The sequence below is a fragment of the Myripristis murdjan genome, chromosome 4 (genome assembly GCF_902150065.1).
Source record: "Myripristis murdjan chromosome 4, fMyrMur1.1, whole genome shotgun sequence".
Lineage (NCBI taxonomy): Eukaryota > Metazoa > Chordata > Actinopteri > Holocentriformes > Holocentridae > Myripristis > Myripristis murdjan.
This window is the reverse complement of record NC_043983.1, coordinates 10,569,985-10,594,407: the sequence shown is the minus strand read 5'-3', so window position 1 is coordinate 10,594,407 and position 24,423 is coordinate 10,569,985. Positions and strand designations below refer to the sequence as shown.

General features: G+C 42.7%; 2 protein-coding genes across 6 annotated transcripts; both read right to left on the bottom strand.

The window, feature by feature from the left end:
- Positions 1-2,639: 2,639 nt before the first annotated feature.
- safb (scaffold attachment factor B) lies at positions 2,640-13,853 on the bottom strand. Of its 5 annotated transcripts, none has more exons than XM_030049471.1 (21): positions 13,588-13,853; positions 13,216-13,306; positions 13,049-13,113; positions 12,643-12,888; positions 12,412-12,471; positions 12,260-12,305; positions 11,007-11,433; positions 10,599-10,642; positions 10,391-10,500; positions 10,035-10,184; positions 9,092-9,177; positions 8,896-8,945; positions 8,729-8,808; positions 7,390-7,535; positions 6,876-6,993; positions 6,202-6,440; positions 5,564-5,735; positions 5,012-5,094; positions 4,833-4,891; positions 4,415-4,469; positions 2,640-3,775 (listed from the first exon to the last, which is right to left on the bottom strand). In XM_030049471.1, the coding sequence occupies exons 1-21, from the start codon at positions 13,738-13,740 to the stop codon at positions 3,658-3,660; spliced, it is 2,598 nt and encodes an 865-aa protein (XP_029905331.1). In that variant the 5' UTR covers positions 13,741-13,853; the 3' UTR covers positions 2,640-3,657. The 5 variants fall into 5 exon arrangements, with proteins under 5 accessions (XP_029905331.1, XP_029905333.1, XP_029905335.1 ...); XM_030049473.1 differs by having other exon boundaries at positions 6,202-6,398; XM_030049475.1 differs by having other exon boundaries at positions 6,202-6,398; positions 7,399-7,535.
- An 878-nt stretch (positions 13,854-14,731) lies between these two features.
- On the bottom strand, positions 14,732-24,297 carry malt2 (MALT paracaspase 2). The gene is made up of 17 exons (XM_030048810.1): positions 24,176-24,297; positions 23,474-23,668; positions 22,518-22,684; positions 21,857-21,987; positions 20,599-20,755; positions 20,290-20,477; positions 19,439-19,535; positions 19,124-19,165; positions 18,955-18,996; positions 18,657-18,860; positions 18,261-18,438; positions 17,694-17,768; positions 17,393-17,520; positions 16,766-16,915; positions 16,401-16,558; positions 16,120-16,257; positions 14,732-15,872 (listed from the first exon to the last, which is right to left on the bottom strand). Exons 2-17 carry the CDS (start codon positions 23,608-23,610, stop codon positions 15,405-15,407), a joined length of 2,460 nt encoding a protein of 819 aa, XP_029904670.1. The 5' UTR covers positions 23,611-23,668; positions 24,176-24,297; the 3' UTR covers positions 14,732-15,404.
- Positions 24,298-24,423: the final 126 nt, after the last annotated feature.

The window sequence follows — 24,423 nt, the reverse complement described above, 5'->3', positions numbered from 1 at the left end:
ATGGTGAAAACCCAAATGAATGAACCCCTACGAGGACTGATGGTGGTTAAGAGCACAGCTTCATGCAACCTGAGAGCTGTGGGAAATCTGTGGGAAACCACAGAATGCCCTGTGCCCTTATGTTTCCTTCTGCTAACACTGCAAACAGGGAATGGCTTGTGTTAAACCTAATCAACAAGACTTCTAGATCAAAAATCTGGATAGTTTAATAGAGAGGCAGAGATAAAGAATGGTAGAATAGATACACACACACACACACACAGGGAAGACTGAGTTCAGAAAACGTTGTCCTGTCAGGACAGACATCAGAAAAAAATTAATAGACATTTTTCAAAGGCCTGGAATGTGGGTAAATGATGTCACACAGCATGGGGCTGACACTGAAGACTGACGTTCAGTGTGCATGTGTGTGTGTGTGTGTGTGTGTGTGTGTGTGTGTGTGTGTGTGTGTGTGTGTGTGTGTCCAGGTCAGGTGCCTGTGACTCCCCAGTGGTCAGGCAGCTTAGGGTCTGCTCATATTGACTTAAGCAGTGTGTCTTACATCTGGCCGGCTGTTTGCAGTTGTGGGGCCAGCCGCCTGAACAGTGAGAGGCGGCGGTGCAGCGGTGCAGTCCAAGTGATTTTTCTCCCCGACCCTCCTCTCAATCCCCTATGCTTCTGTTTTCTGTTGTGATTTTGCTTTATAATAGAAACTTTCTCACCGTTTCTTTCTGTTCCTTGTCTCTTTGCCGAGCACTTCTACACTAGTCAGGTCCATGCAAGCATCACATCTAGTGTGTAGACGCAGTGACTTTGGACCTCGCACTCCTCTCTGCTGGTTACTGGTAATGTTAAAAATACAGGCTGATTCTGCTGTTGCATTCACTGTCAGCATCAACTGAATGGCTTGAATGACCACTGTCTATCCATGATTCTACAACACCCTCTAGTGGACAGAAAGAGAATGGCCGAGGGTGGTATAGTGTAGTAGTATAGTGCAGCATGTATAGTATGAAACCATGATAACATGTTCATATGAAGTTGAAAGATGTTACTGTTATGTCTAAAGGTAGGTTCATAGACAACATTATTTAATATTTTGGATAGTTCAGTCTTTATCTGAGAACATGATCATGTTTCTGCCAGTGGCAGGAAATAAGAGAGCATGATATTGAAAACCAAACACTGGAGCTGTGCAGTTAACAGCAAATTATTATTATTATTAATATTGTGGGCACAGAAACTGTGTCTGGGTCATTTTTAAAGAAATGTGGACAAACTTGCCACAACCTTTTAAAGTGGAATAACACTGGAAATATGATTTATGGTATTTTCCCATCATTTGCTTTCACTGCCCTTTAGCCTGGATGACACACACCTTGATCATGACCTTCAACAGGGAGAAGTATCAGCGGGTAGAGAGGAACTTCATTTCTTATAAAAAGGAACTTGGACCCAGTAATAGATTGGACTGAGGAAGTCAAATGAGAGTTCCTTTCTTTTCACAGAAACACACATTAATTATAGAGCTATATGTGGAAAAACCAGGCAAACTCTGACAGTGGGTGTCCTCATAATTTGAGTTTGCTGCACAGAGGTCAACATCAGGGTGTTCTGTGGGACGTATGTAACCTTCACCAGCCTACAAAATGTTTAATTCTTTAATTCCACATTAAACCAGTCATTAACTGAGATAATTACACTGTACACAGAGAACTAGCGTGGCTAAAAGTACAATCACTTCTCCTGGCTTGACCCCTTGGACTGGCATTGCAGCCTGCAGCTTTTCGCCTCATTTCTTCAGCCTGAGCTGGAGGTTGAGTAACATTTCCCTCTGCCTTTTGAAAGGATTTGTGGCACAAGGATCACAAGGGCACCAGCCTGGGTACAAGTAGTTATATGTTGTAAGCTGGGCAGCTAGAAGGCTCAGTAACAGGACCATTAGTCTGTCTCCATTATTCAAAACTGCCATACAATGGCAGTTTTGAATAATGGAGACAGACGTGTCTGCATGTCATTTGATAGTCACCGCTGACTTGTACTTCATCAGGTTTTCAGGTTTTCCTGGTGTCTTTGCGACTTCGCTTAGTGATGTTCTGACTGAAACAGCAGATATTACAGCATAAATTTAAAAGCAGACTGTAGTTTCACAGGGGAGGTCACCTCACCTTGCTATGATGTAGTAAAGAATGACGAATGCAAGTTATCAAAAGAAAGGACAAGTTTTGCCCCATCATAACCCAAAATATAAGAACATTTTGCTCCATTGTGTTTATGTGTAGTTGAAATCAAAACATAGCATCCAAGACAGGCATTAAAAGAGTGACATTAATTCTATGAATTATGATTCTTGGTGTGAGCCTGCATGGTTTTACTCTTCCTCAGCCTCATCCTTAACATTAGCAAACAAAGGGGTTTGCCCTCCTATTTGAAACTACATAGTCTGCCTCGCAAGAATACCACTGTGATTGAGCATTTTTTTATTGTGCAGAGGAAAACCTGTTTTGGAGCTTCAAATATGTCACATCTGCTCATATTCTCGGCTGCTTCCAGCTGTTAACGCCAACGATTTAGTTAGTGTGGATCATGAAAGTTATGACTCTCAATTTGTTTTGACAATTTCAATAAGCCTGAGAGCTTTAGTTTCAGTAGCACCACTGCAGAGATGAAAAATATTTTATTACTCAAGGCAGCAATTTCATTCAACAAATATAACAAGTGAGCCCAATTAGACATCAGCACTTGGTAATCCTTACCCATGACCCATGGCATCCATCGAATGAACCAAACAGTGGCAATACAAGAAAAAAAAGAGCCTCTATGCACAAATAAACTAATACAATAACACATTTGTAAGGTACAGAAAATTTAGGCCAAAGCCCAATACATTAAATTTCAGATTTTACCACAGAGATTGGTCAATAGTTTTTGAACAGACACTCTGGGGTGTTTCTTACCAATATTTAACAGGCACACACGCACACACACAAAGTAAGTAAATTAAAAAAACAAAAACATGGCTAACAAGCATGGATGACTGGGGTGTGACCTTCCATTTTAAAAACCTTTTAACTGTGCAGTGACAATTCAAAACACTGTCTTAAAAAAGAAAATGTGAAAAAGAGGACTAAAAACAGAAGATGAGGACTTCAAAGCTTTTGTGAGCAAATTACAAGCAGCAGACAAAGTTCACTGTCCCACTGAACAGGCGAAATGACAACAGGGACTCATTTATTGAGAAGGGGAAACTGTTTTCAGACAAAAACTGAGGTGACACAGAGGGGGCTTCGTGTGATTGGGTCCATCATCCTGGGTGTCAACAAAATATTTCCAAATGACATGAACACACAGCTCTGACGTGACTGTCCACCACAGGGCCAGCTTGTACAACATTCTTTTAGGCAGATCATCGTGTCGCACAAGCAAGGTAGCTACTGGCTGATCGACACATACCAGGGATGAGATCACTACAGCACAAAATGTAGGGGGGGAAAAAAACATAAAAGGAACAAACAGGAAAACAACAGATCCCATTAAAAGGGGACTGGAATTGTGTCCAAAAATGAAGGAATTCCTGGGGGGGAAAAAGGAACAAACTCCCGTCCCTGGTACAGCGTCCTGAAAGAGTCCCAGCGTATGTTCTCAACCAGACAGTCAAGTCAAACAGACAGGAAGTCATCAGTAGCGTCGACCAAAGGCCCCACCCTGCAGGCCGCCGCCCTGCATCAGCTGGTTCTGTCTGTTCAGAGCTCCAGAGAGAGACTGGGATGTACCGGTGTTCATGTAGCCTCCACGGCTAGAGAGAGAGAGAGGAAAATAGGAGTGAGAGAGGGGAAAACGCAGTGATCTAAACATTTGCAATATATACAGTTTGCTGCTTCACAAGTCTGCCTGAGAAGTGCACTGTCCAGTCTGATCAAAGTTATCAACTTCAATAAAGCTTACAAGTTATTAAATTCTGTGATATTTCTATAAGCACAGAAAGACATGTCATGCGGTGAAATTACTTTAAAGGCCCCATGGCCAATTTTCCTTGTTTTTGCATGATAGGGAAGGTCTTGGGGCCACATAAATACTGTCCCATGCATTTCACCTATGATAAATGGAGGGGTGGGGTGAAGAGGCTGTAGCGCTCAATATGGTGGCGCGCTATTGTTTATGTCCCAGAAGTCAGTTGGCTGATTCTCTCTTCTGATTGGCTATACAGACTGTGCCACCAGAGCTCCGGGATAAAGGCAAGAGAGAGGAGCTGTGAAACTATATTTAGCAGACCGCGAGGTACTCAAAACCACAAATACATCTTGCTAGGGCTATCAGCAGTTAAAATAAAACCCTGGAAAAGTGTACACCATGGGGCCTTTAACAACTCATTTTCTTCGCTCTAAACCAGACGTGACTTTCACATGGACATGGACGGACTTTATCTATTGCTCACCTTGCCATTCCTCCACGTGCCATGTGGCTTTGGCCGGGGATAGCACCGTCTCTACCTGGAAGAGAGGAACCAGGTATCAGATGCAGATCAAGGCAAAACCCCAAATGACAATGCAATCAATCACTGGGGGGTATTTATTTATTTTTTACAACATTCTTTTCTCCCTTTTATATCATAAAATTGGTTAGACATCACTTCAGCCTCTCAAACTATCAATAGATTAAATAATAGTGGTGAAAATCATCAGCTGTAATCCTTTTATATGCAACTTGCACCAGCCCATTGTGATCTGTGTAATTTGCTCTATTTGCCACAATACATTGCTGCGTATGGACACCCTGCACATCCCCTCTGTGTGTATGTCAGTTTCAGCAGAGTTCTAGTCATTTGAAGCAGAATAAAGCAGAGCTATGCCTACTTTGCCATGCTCTGTCTCCATCCATCTTGCGTCCAGAGTCCCAGTCTCGCCCTCCTTCCCTAAAGGGGGACAGATCAACAGAATTACTCCTCAGCTAAAATGTCAAGAGTCAGCCTTTTCTTAAGTGTATTTCCATGTAGCTGAAATCATCAGTGTAAGCCCACTGGCCAGGTGCTGACCTGGGGTTCATGCGCTTGTCATAGCCACCACCCCAGGAGTCTCTGCCGTCTCTGCCATGCCTGTCTGACCTGTCTGAGAAGTGCTGGAGAGAGAGACCAGCAGGTTAACAGAAATAATCACCATCAACATTTCCACATTAAAAATCTACATTTTTTCCTTACTGAATTAATATAGTTGCTGGGCAATAATACCATAATATTCCATGGTTCTTACTTTAGCAAATGAGAAATGACAGTGGGTCTGCCTGACACTCAGCATTACTTGTCCTTGCACACTTGCAAACACTACAGAAGGCCTGCAGCTTGTAAAATTTGTTCTCCTTACATTTCAAGACCCACTAAAGAACCCTATTAATGAGTGGCGAAGACACTTGGAGAAATATTTTCCACTAAAACCTGCCACACCAAAAATGTTTACATTCTCCGTCCTCTTCAAGTGGCTTCAGTAAAAGTGCCTGCTACACAGTGCAAATGATACATACACCTGATAATGAGTAAAGGAGACTGCTTACACCAATATTGCGCATTAAGAGGAAGGTCAGTGCTTCTTACCTGACTGTCTCTGTCCATGCCACGAGAGTTGTCCCTCCTATCCATCATCACGTCATCTTGGTAACGGCCACGGTCCCTGTGATCAAAGTCTTGGTAGCGATCTTGGCGACCAAAGTCTGAGCGGCCATAACGGTCATCCATGGCCATGCGCTTATCAGCCCAGTCGTCTTTCCTGAATAACAGCGGGCAAAAGCATCCAGATACATACAGAAATAATTTAATACACAGAGCTGTGGTGCACCAAACTGGTACAATCTCACAGAATATTGTTTCGTCATATCTAGGTGCTCGTTCTTTCACCATTAATGTGCATCATTCCATATTATGCTCTGTTGTTTATTTCGTTGTGTCACAAATCAATTGAGGCAGTTCTGATTAATTATGCGGCAAATGGCAGCTTTTTCTCACTTACCTGAATACTCTACAAACTTAACCTCCTCTCTGCTTCTTTATTTTTCTCCAAGATCTATAAGACTAGGTTCTTCTTATGAAGATATATGTTTATGGGTTGTCCTACAGGCTTTATTGGGATTTGTATAGTGTAGTGATAATATTTGTGTTACAGTCTTTTAAAAACATAATAACAGCCAGAAAACACGCAGTCCTACTATAAAGAGCACCAGCCTTTACGTATTTACCTGCCCTCCATGTCGTAAGGTCTCTTTATGGGCCGGCGTTCCTGTTCGAAGCGCAGCTGCTCCTGCTGCCGCCGCAGCTCCTCACGCTCCCGCATGATCCTCTCCTGCTCACGCCGCCGTTCGTACTCCACACGCAGCCGCTCACGCTCCAGGAACTGACGCTCCATGCGGTCTGCGTCGAGGCGTTGCTTCTCAACCTGGGGTTGAAGCCAGGAATTGTTCTGACTGATTTCTTGTGACTAGCAACACAAAACTCATGTGAGTATTTTAGACAAGATGTTTCTTCTTATGAGGTAAAATGCAAATATATGGCCAAGAAATAATGGTAAGATAAGTACCCAAATGAACAGCTGCTCTAAAGAATGGAAATCCTGAAAAATTGAGGTGCTGAGAATTGCAGCCAACCTCTTTGTTTTTAACAACTTTCAACAAGAGGAACAAAAGACTGCACCTAACTGCATATAAAACAAAGACACATTAATTCACATTTTTGTCCTCAAGTATCCAACAATTTTTGATGAGCGAAGTTTTAAGTTCAGAAAACGTACAATGATAACGCTTAATATAACTCAAACATATCAGGAATATGTGTTTATTTTTTCCCAAAAAGGTGGCTGCCTCAATTTGGAAACCCTCCAAATATTCTCAGAAATAAAAAGCAGAGGAGATCGTACCTCCAGCCAGTTCCTCTTTCGGATCAAGCGCTTCTGCTCCTCCTTCTCTCGGAACAGGCGGATGCGTTCACGCTCACGCTCTGAGCGGCCATCGCGATCACGATCGCGGTCCCGGTCACTAGTGAGGAATGATATCCAAATTAGTATCCTCGCTGACATACAGATACAACTATTTACATGTTGCTTTAAAAAAGCTACAAAGTGCTGGACTAATGCTGAAAAAAAGTTTCCTCAACATGCGCCAACTTGGACTTGAGCTCATGGCTTGAGTACTTGGGCTAACTAATCTACGTCAGAGCACAATGGTATTAACTGTTGATTGAATTATACAACTTTTTTGGTTCCTTAACCAACAGCCATGGACCTATTTTAGCAGATATGAGTAAGTAAGCAAGCACTGCGTTACAGCTGTCAAAAGACCTTTCATCTTGAAGCTGATTTAATAATAAATGAACACTACGACACCCTGGTGGCCTTTGTTAGTCACTTCAGTGTCTCTGCTAATGCTTCTTACCCGGTGTACCTGCGTCTCTCCACCTCCCTGATCTCTCTCTCCCGCTGCCTCTGCCTCTCTCGCTCCCTCTGCTCCTTGATTTGGTCAAAGGACAGGATGTCTTTCTTTTCCTTACTGGGTGACTTGCGGTCCCGGCTCTTGGTGCTCTGGTTAAGGGAGAGGTAGGTAAGGAGAGAGGTAAGAGAGATTCCACTGTGGGCTGCGGAAAACTGAGATACAGAAGGACCTTGATTATCTGACCCTCAATTTTACTGAATGACCGGTCAACCTAAAAGCCATTTCTTCCCCCTGCCACTACAAGCTGTGCGCTGCTCTCCACTAACTTACAATGCAGTGGCCAACCAAGCAAATTCTGTTGTTGGTCCAGTGTTGTTTTCCAGTAAATTAGTCTGTTATTCATTGGTTAGTGTGTTCCTGTGTGTGTGTGTTACTAAAGGGCTTCTAAACAACTGGTGTTTTACAGGCAGGTATGTGGGGCCTAATGCTTGTGCTGGTTTAAAGGCTATTTGTTCTCCAGTAAATGAGTCTATTATTCATTGGTCAGTTTGTTCCTGCATGTGTGCACTGCAGCCACAATAAGTGATTTCTTTGATGCTGATCTCATCCCAAAGTGTTTGGGGACAACTAATCTTACTGCCAGGCCCGCATATTTGTTCTGTGGTTTAAAGTCTATTTGTGCTATAAAAGTGTTTGGAATCATGTTAATGATATATTAACTTTATATTTCAAATTTCCTCTGGTCTTGAAACAAACAGAAACATTCAAAACATGTTGAAAGTTAATAGCTGCCTTTTGAACATCAACAAAAGTAAAAGTAGATTGTCATGTGATAGGTGTGTCTTTTACACCTCGCCTGTACTTGGAAACGGTTTAATGCAGAGAGGCATGAAACACACAGGAAGTCAACGACTTCTCACGACTCACATGCAGTCTGGAACTTGAAAACAATGTGACGAGGAGAAACACTGAAGTACTCTAATAAAATCTGTCTAGACTGTATTATTGCCATTGTGGTGAGCCTTACAAAATGCAAACTGCATTTTTCTGAACTTATTAGACGGTTTTTATTAGCTGTTATTTTCCTCTATCTGCTTGGTCATCATAATCCACATTACTGATGACTGGCAAAACTGACATGCATTTGTAATTGAATAATATTGGAATGCAATAAAGACATCAATGTAGAGACTATTCATCTATCCTGTTGCTCCAGTCATGCACTTTTTCCTGTTTGGCTGGCTCCTCACTGTGCTTGTGTGAAAAACTGAACACAAAAAGGATTCACGAGGCTGTAGATGTGATAGAAAACAACATTTACATGAGTGAATGTTTAACTTACTCGTTCCTTGCTCTTGGTTTTGACGCTAATCACAGGCTCTCCCTTGGACTTGTCCATCACCACAGTTCTCTCGTTACGGCCTGCAAATACAACCACGGTTCACTTTTAGTCAGGGGTGCTAGTGAAATTTTGGGGGGCATTAACCTGATAAATACAAGTGGTCTCACCTTTGCCATCTTTTCCTTCACCTTCAGACTTGTCATCTTTGCCGTCGGACCTGCAGAATATTTAACAGTATGAGTATTATATTCATGGTCAAAGCACAGTGCTAACCCTGCTGCGGTTTGATTGCCACAGGCTAGATTTGTTGAAAATGTATGCTGCACCCATGTTACTGTACGACATCGGATAAAGAGGTCTTACTTGGAGTCTGAGGAGTGTCTCCTGTCGCCAGACTTCTTAGTGTCATTTTTGTCTGCTGGCTTCTTCCCTGCAGGCTCATTTTTGGCCTGCAACATTCATAAAATGGATTAAAATTATTCATTCACAATAGCTGATGAACAGAGCAAAGTTCAGGCTGATAATATCAAACAACAGGAATAAAGCTACCGCAAACGATGTGCTCTGTCATCATTACGTAGTAATTTATAATTGTGCTCTCTGCTGAACGTGTTATTTCCTGCTAGGTGTGCATAAGACACTATAACAATCTCTCTATACAGCACTAAGAGGTACAATAGGGTGAGGGGAACAATATTAGGATTTCCATGTTTTTATCTGGTTCATTTGATCACTGATAAGCCAAACCAAAAGTACTCAAATCAAAAGTGAACCCCAAACTACTCTACACCATCTACACTACATCTTCAACCCCCCAAATTGGTGCAAATCGTACTAGATGTTAAAAACAAGTGTAATGTGCAGTGTCTAAGACATTGCTGCTTAAAGTTTGTGACTTTTTAGCCTGTTGGTGGCGCAGTGGGCCAATCAGTTTCATTTTGTGGATACTGGATATCAATGTAAAAAAGTCATCATGCCCCAGAAGTTACTCATATTAAACCCAGCAGTGTCTGAGGTACTGAGTGTGAGGCTTAGGGCCTTGTTGGCCTGGGTGTGACTATGGAACGGGCCCAATAATTCATTCTTTTATCATCTATCAATGGAATGGGGACAATTACTATGAACATGAATGGTGAAATTTGTAAACTGAGGCCTAGTATTCATGCTTAAGTTGTAAATCTTGCACTTCACCATCTATGTTGCGCAAAGAGCATTAAACAAGAAATTCTCGTGCAAACTAACAGCTACGCAACGTAATGTTGCAGGTCACCTCCAACAAAAACAAAAATTCCCACTTAACACACACCCGCTCCACAGAGATCATCCTGCCATGCAGCTCTGTCCTGTGAAGGTGGCTGATACACTTGGTAGCCTCCTCAGTGGAGGACATGGTGACAAAGCCGTAGCATCGAGCCCCTGGACTCTTGGCATTAGTCACCACCTTAGCGCCAACAACCTGAGAGTGGAGGAGGAAGAAGAGACACAGGAAGGATCAAGACGCGGACAGGGAGAGGGAGCCAAAAGTGAAAAACCCCTTCATCAACAGCACTAGTTTCAAACTCTGAGAATCTGTTATGTTGCAGAAATTTCTACAGCCATTTGCAGTGATTTGTCAGAGCAGGTCTGACGTTCCACGAGAGGGACACTCGGCTCTAGACTGACCTTTCCATATTTGCTGAAAAGGGTCTTCAGATCAGTCGCTCTGGTAGTGGAGGAGAGACCGCTGACCCACAGATTCCTGCTACTGCTGGCTGCAGCACCACCTGCAGAGGTTTTACACACACACACACACACACACACACACTTTAAAGGTGAGCAACCATCCACAGAGTTTGATGGAACAGAACGAGGAAATCTTCAACGCGCTCACCTTTTTCATCTTTTGCCTCGGTCTTGCCATCTTTTTCCTCAGAACTAAAGACAAAGAAAACAAACCATAAACATACAACAGTGAGGACACCAGGGACCTTTACTCATACAGATGTCTATACTTACGTGCTTCATGGTATTGTAGAAAATTGACAGTGAGCAACCCATTACGCACCATAAATACAGTGATTTAACAGTGAATGGATGGAACTATGCCCCAAAACAATCCCAGTACATTACTCATTAATGGGTAATAAAGTGGGAAAGGTGAGTGTAAGGAATGACAAATGAAACTTCAGACAAATGCAGACCATTTTTACCTCCAAAAGAGCATCCAATTTTGCTAACACAAGGAGCCAATGCAACAGAGATAGCCATTTTGGTTTCTAGTAGACAGAAAACAACAAACCTCTTTTTCTGATCATCGCCCTCTACAGAAGAGGACTCTTTCACTGCCGAGGATGAATCTGCATCAGCTTTCTCTTCTGTCTTCTTGTCATCGTCCTCAACCTTCTTAGTCCCCATTTCTGAATCAGTTTCGCCCGTGGCGCCCTGTTCGCTTAAGCTAACAGCCTGAGTGTTTTTGCTTTCAGAGTCAACTGTCTCTTCCGGGACGTTCTGGGTGTCCCCAACCTCTTTTGTGTCAGTCTCCATAACATCTTTGTCGCTCTCCGCGCTTCCAGAGGAGGCCTTGTTGGGTTTGGCACCAATGTCGGACACATTGTCTTCCCCTCCGGCGGTGGCAGCTTGCTCTTCTTCTGGGGTCGTCTCCTGGACCTGGTGCTGATCTTCGTTAAGCGGCTCAGATAAACAAGACCCGGCTACTTTGTCATTTTCTACGGATTTAACAGGAATAGAATGGCACAGAGTTTAATCACTTCTCAAACACAGCAATGGTTAACGAGGAACTGGTAAGGCCTGGATTAGGAACGTCATGACCCCTGGCCTGCGCTCTTAGATCTATGTATTAAAAGGATGAAGCACACCCTAGCAAGAGACTGGAAGAGAACCCAAAGGCTGGGGGGGACAACCAAGCAACTAGAGGGACTAAGACCGTGGCTCATTTCTCAAGTTGAACCACCTGACTCAGTTCACCTGATCCAAAGCAGACAAAGAGTTCGGTGCTGAAGAGAGCCACAAGATCAGCAGAGCAGCAGCAGAGGCTCGGTGAAGTCCATCTTCTTTCAGACTTTGACTTGCTCAGTGTCCATTAGCGTCGATCAGAATCTCAGTTCGAGTCCATTAGTTTCATATCCGGCAGATTTCTAATTCATAGTCTTTAAAAATGGTGCCGTCAGCGGACGGGCCGCGATGGTTCTTCTTAGTCTTGGTCTTCGTGTGGCAACCTAGAAACACTGCAATCACCTGCAACAGCTCAAACCTTCCTGACCTTGATATTTAATTGCTGTCAGTGTGTATCAAAATTGTTAACCACTGCTACTTTACCAACACGGAAATGTATTTGATATAGGGAACAAAAAGATTCATATTGAAATTAACAATTCTGGTTAACCAAATTTCAACACAAAGCCAGCAATTTCCTTTGGGCTTCCAGTCTCCCTTCCTGGTTGAAATTAAGCTAAAGGACTGCATTCCAAGCTCAACACTGTGCAAACGACAGGTCTGCGTTCATGAGGACCTCTAACCCCGGCTCAAGAGTACCTGTTTCTTCTTTAGAGTCGTCTGCATCCGGATCCTTGTCTTGAGCCTAAAAACACAAAGGCGGCATCATTACATATTTGACAGCTGAATTTGCTTTTATCGTGATATTAGCAGCACTGCACACACAAAAACACTGAGGAGGAGGATAATACCTTGTTGGGTGAAGGGCATGTTGTGTCTTCATCTTTATCTATCATCTCAGACTCGTCCACCTGCTCAAACACGAAACAAGAAAAATAGTACAAATTCATCATATGGCAAAAATTATTTAAAAAAAAAAAAAAAAAAAATCATTATGTTGGCTATGAACCAAATCAAATTATCAGAGCCGTTTATGATTCAAAAAGATAAGTTTAAAAGCCATCTTCGCTCTATCCTCTCACCTCCTCAACTTTGGACTCATCCTCCGACTCCATTGCCCCATTGTCCTGCTCCTCATCCATAAATGCCTCTTCCTCTTCCTCCTCCTCCTGTTCTTCTTCCTCCTCCTCTTCAATGCCTTCTTCGGCATTCATTTCATCCTCTTCTTCCTCGGCCGGGATTCCATTGTCATTCTCGGCCTCATCCAGGACGTTCATGTCAAGGATGTCCATCTCCTGCATGTTTTCCTGGTAATCTTGAAGCTCCTCCTGACGGAAAGCAAGACGACTTTGGAGATTAACAGCAACATCTAATGTCTAATAACTTTAACGGCAAGAGAGAGCTTCCAATTTTGCACAATTACCTAAATACTGCAGCTATTACACATTAATGATTAGCAGCTTAAAATGTGTTTTCTGCCATACTCACCTGTCCATCACGAGAATCCTCCTCAACAGCACTGTCCTCTGGTTCATCGTTATCTTGCCTCGTATCTGTTGAGGCAATGCATTGGTTTAGATCAAGCCTGCACATCGGGTCGCCTGTTTCCCAGTGAAAGTGCTGCAGAAAGCAGGCATCTTTGCGCTAATGTTTACCTTTTGCAGCCCGTTTAGGCGTAGCTTTCTTTGGCGTTGCTTCCCCGGCAACAACAATCTCGTCAGGATTTCCACCCTCCTCCTCGATTGCCTGTTCGTGGAGAGAAAAGCAAATGAAATACCCTTTAAAAAATAAGCATGTGCAGACATACGGCGCTAGCATGCACGCAGTGATAACGGTGATGCTAACGTTAGCGCCAAGGGCTTCGTGGCCTTGTTAGCTAACGTCGCTAGCTAAAACGAAACTGCCACGGTTGACGCAAGTATATCCAACAAACTTCATGCAACTCGTGTCTTTTCAGGACAATATGACTACTGGGTTAAATTACACGGCTGGTTTGTTAAACAGGAGGTCGCACAAGCTTTCAAGACCTTTTTCAGGCGCTCTGACAGCACGCTCTTGATGCCCGTGGTGTCCAGGTTTCGTTTCTTCAGCTCGGCCTTCAGGTCGATAACTCTCAGCTCCGACAACTTGCGGACCTCTGCGCCCTCCGGGACACCCGTCTCCGCTGAAGAGTCGGCCATCGTTTTGATTACGAAAAAAATGTGTCTTCAGCGTGGGAAAATCGCTGCGTAGTCTGTTTTAATGTTAGTGCATGGAAACAGGCGGCTCGCTCGCTAACTGCTGCAAAATGGCGTGCACAGCCCGACGTCAGTGCGCAGGCGCAGTGCGGTTATAGCGCAGCGGGACCGAGCGAGCGGCTGAGTCAACACTGGCAATGATAATGATCAATGACTGTCACCTAAATGATAATAAATGCAATAAATTCAGTAGTGCTGTTTTGAAACACACGTCGTGTCGTGATTACAGCAGCAGGAAGTAAGTACAAGCAGCTGAACTGGAAACGCTGGTTATGGATACAGCAATTTAAATTCTAATGGTTTAATAAACTCATCTCAGAATATTTAATAGGGTTTACCTGGTTGCATAATTCCTTAAAAAGGTTCAAATTTGAAGTGGACCCTTGTACAATTTGTAACATATGATTTTCTTACGCCCGGTGTCCAGAAGGGCTTGGTTATATATTAAAAATTGGTTATCACTTATGATAAAACGACATTCAACATTTCCATATTTCTCATATTTTTCATACAGATAAACTAAATTCCTCTATATCTGACATGATTAATATGATCCTTCTTGTGGGTACAATAATTATTAATAATTAATTTCAATAATTCATTGTGGTAAGTGGAGGAATAGCAAGTCTTCCTTTGCTTGGTTTAGAAATGATTTCAAATTATTTTTCTTATCACTTAAAAAATGGACACTAGTTAAAAAAAAAATAAGGATTTTGGGGATATATCCCATTTCTTGTTAATATGATACATGCCTCTTATGGTTGCTCTGTATTTTTGTTTTTATCTCCACCTTGTGTTTAAGAGGGGACTGGTCAATCACACATTTTCTGTATATATTTTGTGTATAAAACCTCATACTTTATTTATTTATTTATTTATTTATTTATTATTTTTCATTTTTATTTAGTTTATAAACGTTGATATTGTGGTGCATTGTGTGTATGTATCCTCAATAAGAATTTGTATGTTCATAAATATATGTTCAATAAAAAAAAAGTAGCCCATTATTTCACTACAGTATACACATACAGGACAGTACAAGTTAATGGAAACTGAAAATAACTGTGCCTAGACCCCTGGGCAGCATGCCAAATGTGTACTGTATTTACAGGAACAGATTTGAATGAAATATAACTAGCAAACATTAACGTGCCTTATGTAAAACACCTTGCTAAATACACACACAGAAATTACGATGTTTGGAGAGCTGTACCATATACAAATAGCAATTACAAATGTTTGGTTGTTCTACAAACTTAATTAATACACTGGCTGTAAAGTAATTACATGTCCTCTTTGTTCCCTTTGACAAACAAAGAGACCTATCAGGCTGGAACTTCCTTTTTTTTTTTTTTTTTTTTTTTTTTTTTTTTTGCAGTGCATCAGAAATAGTCCATTTCATTCATTTCTCTGTTAATGTTTACAAGTGAGCTGCACAAACAGTTAATGAATGGATACTAAGAAAGTAACAGCAAATTGAACAAAAAATGATCTGCAGGTTTTGTAATATGACAAATTCACATTCACAAGGGGTTTTTCTTCCTTTTGACTTTCTTGTTCTTTTGATGATTTCGCACCAGGTTTGTAAAGGTCAGACTCAGTGCCCCTTAATAAGAACTGAAGTTGTACATGTTGCTAAATTTGTATTTTGTGTCCTTTCCGTGGCTGGGAGGCAAACTGGTGCTGGCGGTGAGAGGTTTAGGGGCATCACAGTCAAACAGTTCAGACTCCTCTGGTATGTTGGCTCTCCGGGACGAAGTCGGACCGTCGGCGGTGGCAGAATCTACGGCAGTCTGTGAATAATAGGACCAGGTGGTTGAGGCTGATCCAGTGGAGGATGTTTCAGAGGCAGGCAGGTCTGACCCAAGAGCCTCTGCAAAGGAGGAGGACTCGGGGACTTCGAGGGAGAGAAGGTCGAAGGAGGAGGGGGGAGAGCTGCAGCAGGGCACCCGTGGCTCGTGGAGGTTGAGTTTGGAGACCAGAGGTTTGCCAACTGTGACCGTTTGCCTTTCCTGGATGTCCTCATCCATGTTGGAATAGCAGTAGTGAAGACACACAGTGAATGTGAGCTCGGCCTATAAAAAAGGCAGAAAGCAAAATGGGTTTTCATGGTTGAGAAAAAGACAAAGTGCATGAGGTACTGCTCCTTAAAAACAGGTACGATACTGTGTATAAATATATGGATCAAATCAACTCTTGATTTGATTCATTATATTAGAGTCCACAAATTTGGAATCTAATATATCTATGAAATCAAAGGAGCGTGCTGGCCATACAAGAAAACACACATGCTGTGAACACATCAAAGACGATGGCCCTGACCTTAAGCCTCTGCAGGCTCCGCAGGCGCGTGTAGAGGCTGGGGACTTCTGGGGAAGGAAGATTTTCCTTGATCAACAGTAAACTTCCTGCTTCAACCAGAGTCTCCTGATTGCTCTTCTTCAGATCAATGTCCAGATCCTGCCACAGTAACATCCCATGCAAAGGGTTTCACTTATTCTGCTTTCAAGTATGATGGGTCATTGGCCCAGGATAAATTAACACATTATTATTATTTGTGAGGGAAAGGATGAGATGAGGTTTGAGAGGCTCAACCAACACACCTCTGGGAAGTCTGTAAGCTGAGCGGAGCAGGAGACAACATCCCGAGGCTTCTCCAGGATCCGAGTGTAGATGATCATGATGTTGGAGAACTCTGCGGCAAAGCCAAGCTGCACTTTCACTCCACAGTCAAACAGCAGGTTCCGGCTCTTAGGCAGGTCTACGGAGGCAGACGTTTGAATTCATTTTACTCTATTCAGAGGAAAGTTTTAGCTGAAGCTTAATCCATGCATGTGAAATCATCTTATTGTATAATATACATTTGCAAATTCCGTGTCAGTTTAAAAAAAAAAAAAAAAAAAAAGTAGACATGAAATAACTGCAGATATATCCAAACAAGTCATAATAATATTTGTGTACAGAGTACCGTGAGCAATGCCCCACTGCAGGTTGCGAGCTGAAGAGGCGGCGGGACAGTCAGAGTTGTGTATGCGGTCAGTGAGGGAGCGTCGCTCTGACAGATTACTGCGCAGCTCCAGAGCCTGCCTGCCCCGCGTGATCTCACAGCGACCCATGTCTGGTGATAAATGCATTGATTTGTGCAGTTAATGCACCTTGTATCATTAAACACAAAGCACGGGATGCATAAATGCTGTATTTCTGGTCAATGTTCATCATGTAATACCTACAACACTGGCAGACTAGTGATGCATTTCAAACTTAAATCAATAACACCAAAGTAGACTGTCAGCTCAAGTAAGCAACTAAGGCTGATGTTATACTAATTTTATTATCTGATTATGCCAGATTGCATCAAGCGCCAGTTTTGGATGCGTAAAAATTAGACCAATCACTAACAGATCTTTAAAACCCAATATGCAAGTGGTCAGGCCAATATTGTTTATGAAATATGGATGCAGTTGATCCACAATATGCATTTACAAGCAAAATCTGATGTACAGAGTCAGATCTAAAAACTCAGATTCAAATCCCAACTGTAATCATAGCTTAAGTGTTTGCCTGTAATGAGAAGAGCCAGCTGTGACGCACATACCTTCAGCCACTTTGTCGAGCATGACTGTGATCTTCTCATCTTCACAGAGACGCTGTTTCAGGAAGCTTATGAAGATGCCATTGGACAGGCCGTCTCTCTTCACTTCATACGCCTCTGCATCCACACATCTGAACAGAACCAGTCAGACATGAGAGTTACCCTCTGACCTCGAGCTGCAAGACTAACCGGTGAAGGTTTTGTTTCCCTCGTTCCTCACACATTGAACTCATGAAGACAATGTCTGTCATCGTAATCCTGGATTATACCTAGAAAAGTTATGCTGCACAAGATCAAAACTTACGTGGCATATCCAAACACTATATTGGCTGTCACCTTCAATGGGCCCTGTTGTAGGATGATGTCATCATTTAGGTTTCTAATAAAGAAAACACAGTTAGGCACAGATACGTATGCACTGCCCAGTCAAATATGAGCGAATTAAAGTCCCTCAAAGTCCCATTTTCATTAGATTCTTCCCTGGGACAACAGTGAGTGAAAGTTCAGCTGGTAACAAGGACATAGACATGATGTATAAAGGTACAAAATAGAATACAGTCGAGCTCTGTTTACTCAAACTCCTTAGGAAATAGTTGATGTACAGCAGAATGGGATGTTCAGTTTCCCATAAACTCTTTTGCTCATCATGTTCGTTTGGTCGACAAGTCAGTTTGAAAGTCTGATATCTACATTAACATGGTTTTCCTGTTGTGCCAGTTGATAGACAGTTAATGCTATGATATGCAACAATATGATACTAAATGATAAGATAAGGTACAATACAATATACTAATAACACTGTCCATTATTCTTCAGGAAATTGCTTTTAAAATGGCATCAAACTCATTTGCCATTAAAAAAACATCCAGACCTTTTGCGACACATGTCCAGCAGTAAGATGTTGAGTCCCGTCTCTTTCTCTTGCATCCTCTGCAGCACATTCTGCACACACAAGCAGTGCTCTGATGTGTAGGAGGCCGGCGCATCGATGGGCACCATGAAACTGTTGCCGTAGTTCTCATAACCGTGACCAGCAAAGTACAGCAAGCCTAGAGGAGGAAGGACGAAGAACGAGAAGCACAAAGACAACAGGTAGATTCAGATGTGAGGGCCCCTGCTGTAATTCAGCCTTAAATGATCAGATTGGTGAAGTGCTATATTCTGCTCTCTGTAGACTTGGACCAGTGCACAGCCTGATTATAGACAGAGCACAGACTTGGAATAGGTTTTGAGCATTGCATGTTATCTGAATGGACTGGACACTGACCATAGACTCCCTTGTCAAGCAGCAGCAGGAACTCGGTAACCGCACTGTGCATCTCCTGACAGTTGAGGTCGAGCAGGGACACCACCTTGAAATCCAGCTGCCTGAGGAGGTTGCTCAGCTCGTGAACGTCAGCCATCGGTGCACAGAGCTGAGTGTGGTAGATGTAGTTCATGTTGCCAATCATGAGGGCAACTTTGTCTGTGGCTATGGTGGGGAAAATGGAGAATTATGCATTACTATTTGCTTTTTTTTTTTTCTTATTAACCTTTTGATCTCTTTTTGTCCGTGCAAAACTCACCATAGAAACTGGATTTAGGCCTGGCAGGATTATAAGTGGCCACTATAAAACAGAAATCAATATGTTGGTGAGGGAATGAGGAAGACGGTGGAGGAACTAAAATATTAAGAATACCTGGACCATAAAATGTTGATAACACAGACAAAAAAAAAAAAAAAAAAAAGAATACCTGGACCATCTACCCAAGTGGCATCAGTGATGGAACTGGGGCCTGTAAAAAAAACAAAAACAAAAACAAAACAGGAAGTTACTCACTGCGACAGGGTCATAAAGTTGTATAGCAGCTCAAAATGTGCAACACGGATCTATGTGCTATGTGGTATATCTAAATTTGTCTAAATATGTACTTGTTATATTATGTATATGTTTATTACAAGCAGTTTAACCCTTCTTCCTCTTGCCTTATCAGTTAAGACCAGTTGGATTTCTTTGATTTACAGAGGAATAACAGAAAAAACACATGTATATAAGTGCTGGGTCTCACCGATGGTGACTTGGGCTGTATCGCTCCATGTCTCGTGGTAAAAGTTATACACCCTGCAGCTGTACAGTCCTCTGTGCACTGTGGTCACACAAGGGATCTACAGGAAATGCATGTTGACGTACACACAATATCAGCGGCATGCAGCACAGTGAAACAGATCAAATGCCAGTCTTGATACTAATCTAACAGACACCCATGAGAAAAGGGGGAGGGTTGCCCTGGTGTGTTTTCACCGACAGAAAAAAAGAAAAGGAAGGGCAGCGGATCCACTTCCCTTATGAGATAAGACACCAGAGTGGCCAAGTAAATGATCGCCCATCAATATGTTGCAATAACCTGTGTCCTGCTTACTGTCTGAAAAACAGTGAACCACCGCCTGCTCAATCTCTTAAAGCTGCTCACCTAACGGTCTATAATGAATAACACATCTAATCTCTCTTCCTCAAGAAAAAATCACATGTATGACTGCAGCTCTGGCCCAGATTCTACCCTAAGAAATGACTGTTTGCAAGAGGGTCCGATGGCATAATATTTGGTCACTTTGGACTGAATTTAATGTTTTTTTATGGCCTGACATAACTCCAGTAATAACGACATAGGACTTAAAAGAAAATACTCACTTGCTACCTTTCTCAATGTCTAATTTCACAGAAACTTTTGAACTAGTGACCAACCACCCATGTTACTTTCTGGACCATCAGCACCCTGATCCAGTGCAAATCAACATCGCATCACGCTGATTTAAAAATGTGAAAATAGGCTGTTTTCTAAGAATTTACTGATCACATTTAAGACAATGGTAGCTTTGACACCGAGCCACAGACCATTTAGCCCCCAATGTGCACACTTACTCTGAGCGAACGTGTCTTGTGCTCTGGCATGGGTTTGTTATTGTGGTACCACTGGAACTGGGCAGGAGGGTTGGCCTCAGCGTGGCACTCCAGAAACAGAGTGTCGCCCTCTGACGCTGTCTGGGACTGGGGCTGACGGACGATACGCAGACCGCTCGCTGACCCCGGAAACAGACTGCTGCTACAGCCTGAGATGACAAGGTTTACCCGAACATGACATGATATGGGATGAAAGTGGATGACAAGAAGAAACATCAGATAAGGCAGGACAGCTGAGAGAGCGTGTCCTTCCACAGAAGAATGTAGTACCTGGACTAGAGTTCACAGAGCGGATAAAGCGAATGTGAGCCCAGTCTGAGAAGATCCAGTTTTCTCCATGGTTGACCCTGCAGGTGTAGGAGCCTTGGTGGACGAGGCTGAAAGGAGAGAGAAGCAGCTCTGGTCCACTCCCAGATGCACCCAAAATCTAAAGAAAACAGTAAGAAAGAATCACACACTGTACATTGCATCCTGCCTGACTGTTAAGCATTGTATATAAAATGCAGCTGTATATAAAATACAGCATGAATGACAAATAAATGTTTTGTTGATGGGAAAGTACTAAAATAAAGAGCTTAAAACATATTTTTGGTGTTGCATTCATTCATGATTCATCTGTGCATTCACCAATACTGACATGGATTTATTGATATTTTGATGCTGCATTTTTGTTGTTATAGTTACTTATATTCTTCAATCACTAATAAGATTCCCTATCAAAAGAATTCCTAAAACGTTTCATACAATATCTCAATTGTGAGAAAGCATGAGGCTAATTACTCAGACAACAACATTCATTAAATGCAATACATGCAGCAAATATGCAGTAAAAGTGTTTCACTATTTGCCATTTGCTTACTTCATTAAAAAATTAAAGGATGGTTTAGACAAGATGCCAAAATTCTCTGCTGCAGAATTCTGAGAAATATGATCTGAATTCTGTGTTTTACAACATGTGACACTGGAGAGAAACACAAGTCATTTCTGCACTGAGACACATTCACCTGTGTACAGTATCTGATACTGCTGTGCTACTGACGCTACTGAAATCTAATTTCGTATCAGAGACATCTAACAAAAACTACATACAGCTATAGATGTGGTGAGCATTTTGAAATAGTTTCTAGTTAAAGTATTGAATTAGTCTAACTTAAGAGAAAAAAAAAAACTCTCTTACAAAGTAAGTAATTGGTTGAAGAAGTTTTCCAATTAGAAACACAAAGTAAATTCAATGAGGATTGATTTACTGAAAATGCTGATGAACATTTAATATATTTTGTTCATTAAAATTCTGAAATCTGATACCAAGCATTAGAGGACAAATCATTTGTCTGTCAACAATCCTGTCAACCCAAATCACATCCAGCTGATACTGAGGAAGGTCTGAGCACCAGGCTCTGCTCCTTCAAATGTGATTACAGCTCATTTCTCAGAACTCGTTAACTGATTTGAAATCTAAGAACCTTTTCAAAGTTTAAGTTCACCATTCATATCCGTATGATGTTAGGATAACGTGTCACAGACTGACCTCCTCTCTGCCCCTGAACCACTGGTAGCTGAGTCCAGCAGGACCAGAGGCTTTGCAGGTCAACACCACCCTGCTGCCCTCTGACGCCTCCTGGGACTGGGGCTGCACTACGATCCGGATCTGCTCTGTCACTGCCAAATGCACGCACACACGCACACACACACACACACACACACACACACACACACACACACACACACACACACACACACACACACACACACACACACACAGAGCAGCAACAACATTCACATGCACAGACATGAATACAGATGAGATAATGTCACAGGAAACCCAAGCATCTATTACAGGCACTAACTTGAGAAAAGTTGCCCCTTCTGATAAGATAAAAATGCCACATTTTACACATGAGCCAAATCTGTGTGTTCTTAAAATACACGCAGTGGTTGAATTTTGCTTTGGATGTCAAATGTGTTACATGACTGAGACAATTTGTTGGTGTCATTAAAAAAAGAGGGGAACTAATGCCAGGGTTTAACAAAGACATTCAAATACATGCCGTGTTTGCCAAAGAGAGAGGGGGGAAGGTGTGCGACAAAGGTCCAAGGCCAGATTCATGCACCTTAACCAGGTGAATCACCAGCACACCTTTTAGATTTCCATATCTCCTGTGTATGCCTGACACCTCAGCTGCCTGTACCTGCGGTAGTGAGGTACTGCACAGCCTCCTGATGGTTCATCCTCTTCAGGCAGTGGAGCAGGAAAGCCAGGGTGCAGGAGCGATCAGCTAAGCGAGCCAGGAGGAACCGTCCCGGGCTGCCAGTGGGGCTCAGCACCTGCAGTGAGCAGCTGGTCAGCTCACTCTCACTGCAGGAAGGAGTTCAGGAATTTATTCATTTATTCATTCAAGATATGTTGCATTACCAGCTGTGGAAGGAACTAATTACATTTACTCAGTGTAACTGAGTAGCTTTTTGTGTACTTGTACATTTTTTAGTATTTTTGAAAGTCAGTCATTTTACTTTCACTTAAGTGCATTTTCATTTGAATGTTGCACTTCCCTACATTTTAAATCACATCCATTACAGAGATTAAATAATCAGTAACAGATTGTGGAGGCTTTCACAACAAATGGTTGAGAGAAGAGAGAAGAGGAACCTACTTCTACTTTGTTGGTTCTACTTTTTGTGATTTCAAAATTTCCAACCATGATATTATGTGTCTGTTTCGCTTTTATCAGCTGAATCTACAGGGTGCTGACGTCAATCAATGCTCAGCAGTTTTGCAGAAAGCACCTTTAAAAGAATCTAGTTCAAAGTGTGTTCCCTCATCCTTTTATAATGGCATGGCAAAGATCACACCTACCACAGTTCCTGTTTTGAAAAAGAAACCCAGTAAATTTTACCTCAAGTACATTTTAAATAAGTTACTTTTTTTTTTACTTTTACTTTAGTAGATTTTTACAGCAGTTCTTTTTCTTCTATAATTCAACTTGAGTAGGAATTTGTGGTACTCTTTCCACTCATTTCATTGAGGAGAAAATCTTTTAGATTACAGGATCGTAAACTCATGGGGGTTAATACCACTAAGCATGAGAAGGGATGGCATTTCCTTCGAGCAGCCGCCACAGGTCCGGTTGTCAGCGCAGTCTCTCACCTGCAGCGGAACCGAGGCTGCTCAGTCACCACACTGGCCAGCTGCCTCCATCCACAGGTGGTGTTGTCCAGCATCTCTGCCAGCCTCCTCAGGGCCTCCTCACTCAGAGTATCAACTCTCATGTTCCAGTCCCCCATCTCTCCTCTTTGGCCCCTGGTTTGCGGGACCCCTGTGACAAACCTGAAGGTGCGCGGCCTGGGACGGGACAGCCAAAATTAAGGGACATTTAATTGGGGCTGCGTGAAAGTGATAATCCAGCTCTCATCACGCCTGTGGAGTGAGCGTATCATGATCTCTTGTCCCTCTGGGTGCCAGTCACGCCACGTTGTGACTGACAGCGATGACATACAACAGTATACACATTGTTGAAACTTGGTGCTTGCTCGCCACCGCGGCTGGTACGTGATCAAACCAGGGGAGCATTACACAGGCGAGGATTGAAGTTCAGCCCTATGGAAATGAATGCGCGGGGGGAACGCGTCACCTCTGTCGCTTTAAAGGCCCAAAAGAAATGCAACTCCCAATATTCAGCGGCCAAAAATGCACCGCTGAGTCGTGTTCAGGCTGACGCTGTAATTTAAAGTGCGCTGCGACCCGCCGCTTCCGCCATCTAACTTTCATCCCGACACTCACAGAAGTGATGTACTACATTTCTGCACACACACGCACACATACACACACACACACGCACAGAAAACTTACCGACTTGTGCTTTGAGATGTCACACGGAGCGATGATTATATTCCAGTGGTAAAGAATGAATCGCTGACAAGTGCCGTGAACTTTGGCGACTACGTGATCTCCTCCGATCTGCCCGTGTTACATTTTGCTTCTCATTTCGGTTCCTCATTTCTGCCGTCCCCGGTAGGGCTGATCATTTGCATGGAGCGCTGCCTGCCACCGTGGCGTGTGGCTGTCACCTGTCAAGCGCTCAGAGAATTACACCGTTC

What these genes read in the sequence shown, in the direction of transcription:
- safb (XM_030049471.1), bottom strand. Translation starts at nt 13,740, where the DNA reads ATGGCCGACTCTTCAGCGGAGACGGGTGTCCCGGAGGGCGCAGAGGTC. An exon ending in GGCGATGATCAGAAAAAGAG is followed by an intron (nt 10,643 to 11,006) that starts GTTTGTTGTTTT and finishes CTTTGTCTTTAG; the next exon opens with TTCTGAGGAAAAAGATGGCA. An exon ending in GAGAGACGCAGGTACACCGG is followed by an intron (nt 6,994 to 7,389) that starts GTAAGAAGCATT and finishes ATTCCTCACTAG; the next exon opens with TGACCGGGACCGCGATCGTG.
- malt2 (XM_030048810.1), bottom strand. Translation starts at nt 23,610, where the DNA reads ATGGGGGACTGGAACATGAGAGTTGATACTCTGAGTGAGGAGGCCCTG. An exon ending in GGTTCAGGGGCAGAGAGGAG is followed by an intron (nt 20,756 to 21,856) that starts GTCAGTCTGTGA and finishes TGTTTTCTTTAG; the next exon opens with ATTTTGGGTGCATCTGGGAG. An exon ending in GCAGTGGGGCATTGCTCACG is followed by an intron (nt 16,559 to 16,765) that starts GTACTCTGTACA and finishes CTGCCTCCGTAG; the next exon opens with ACCTGCCTAAGAGCCGGAAC.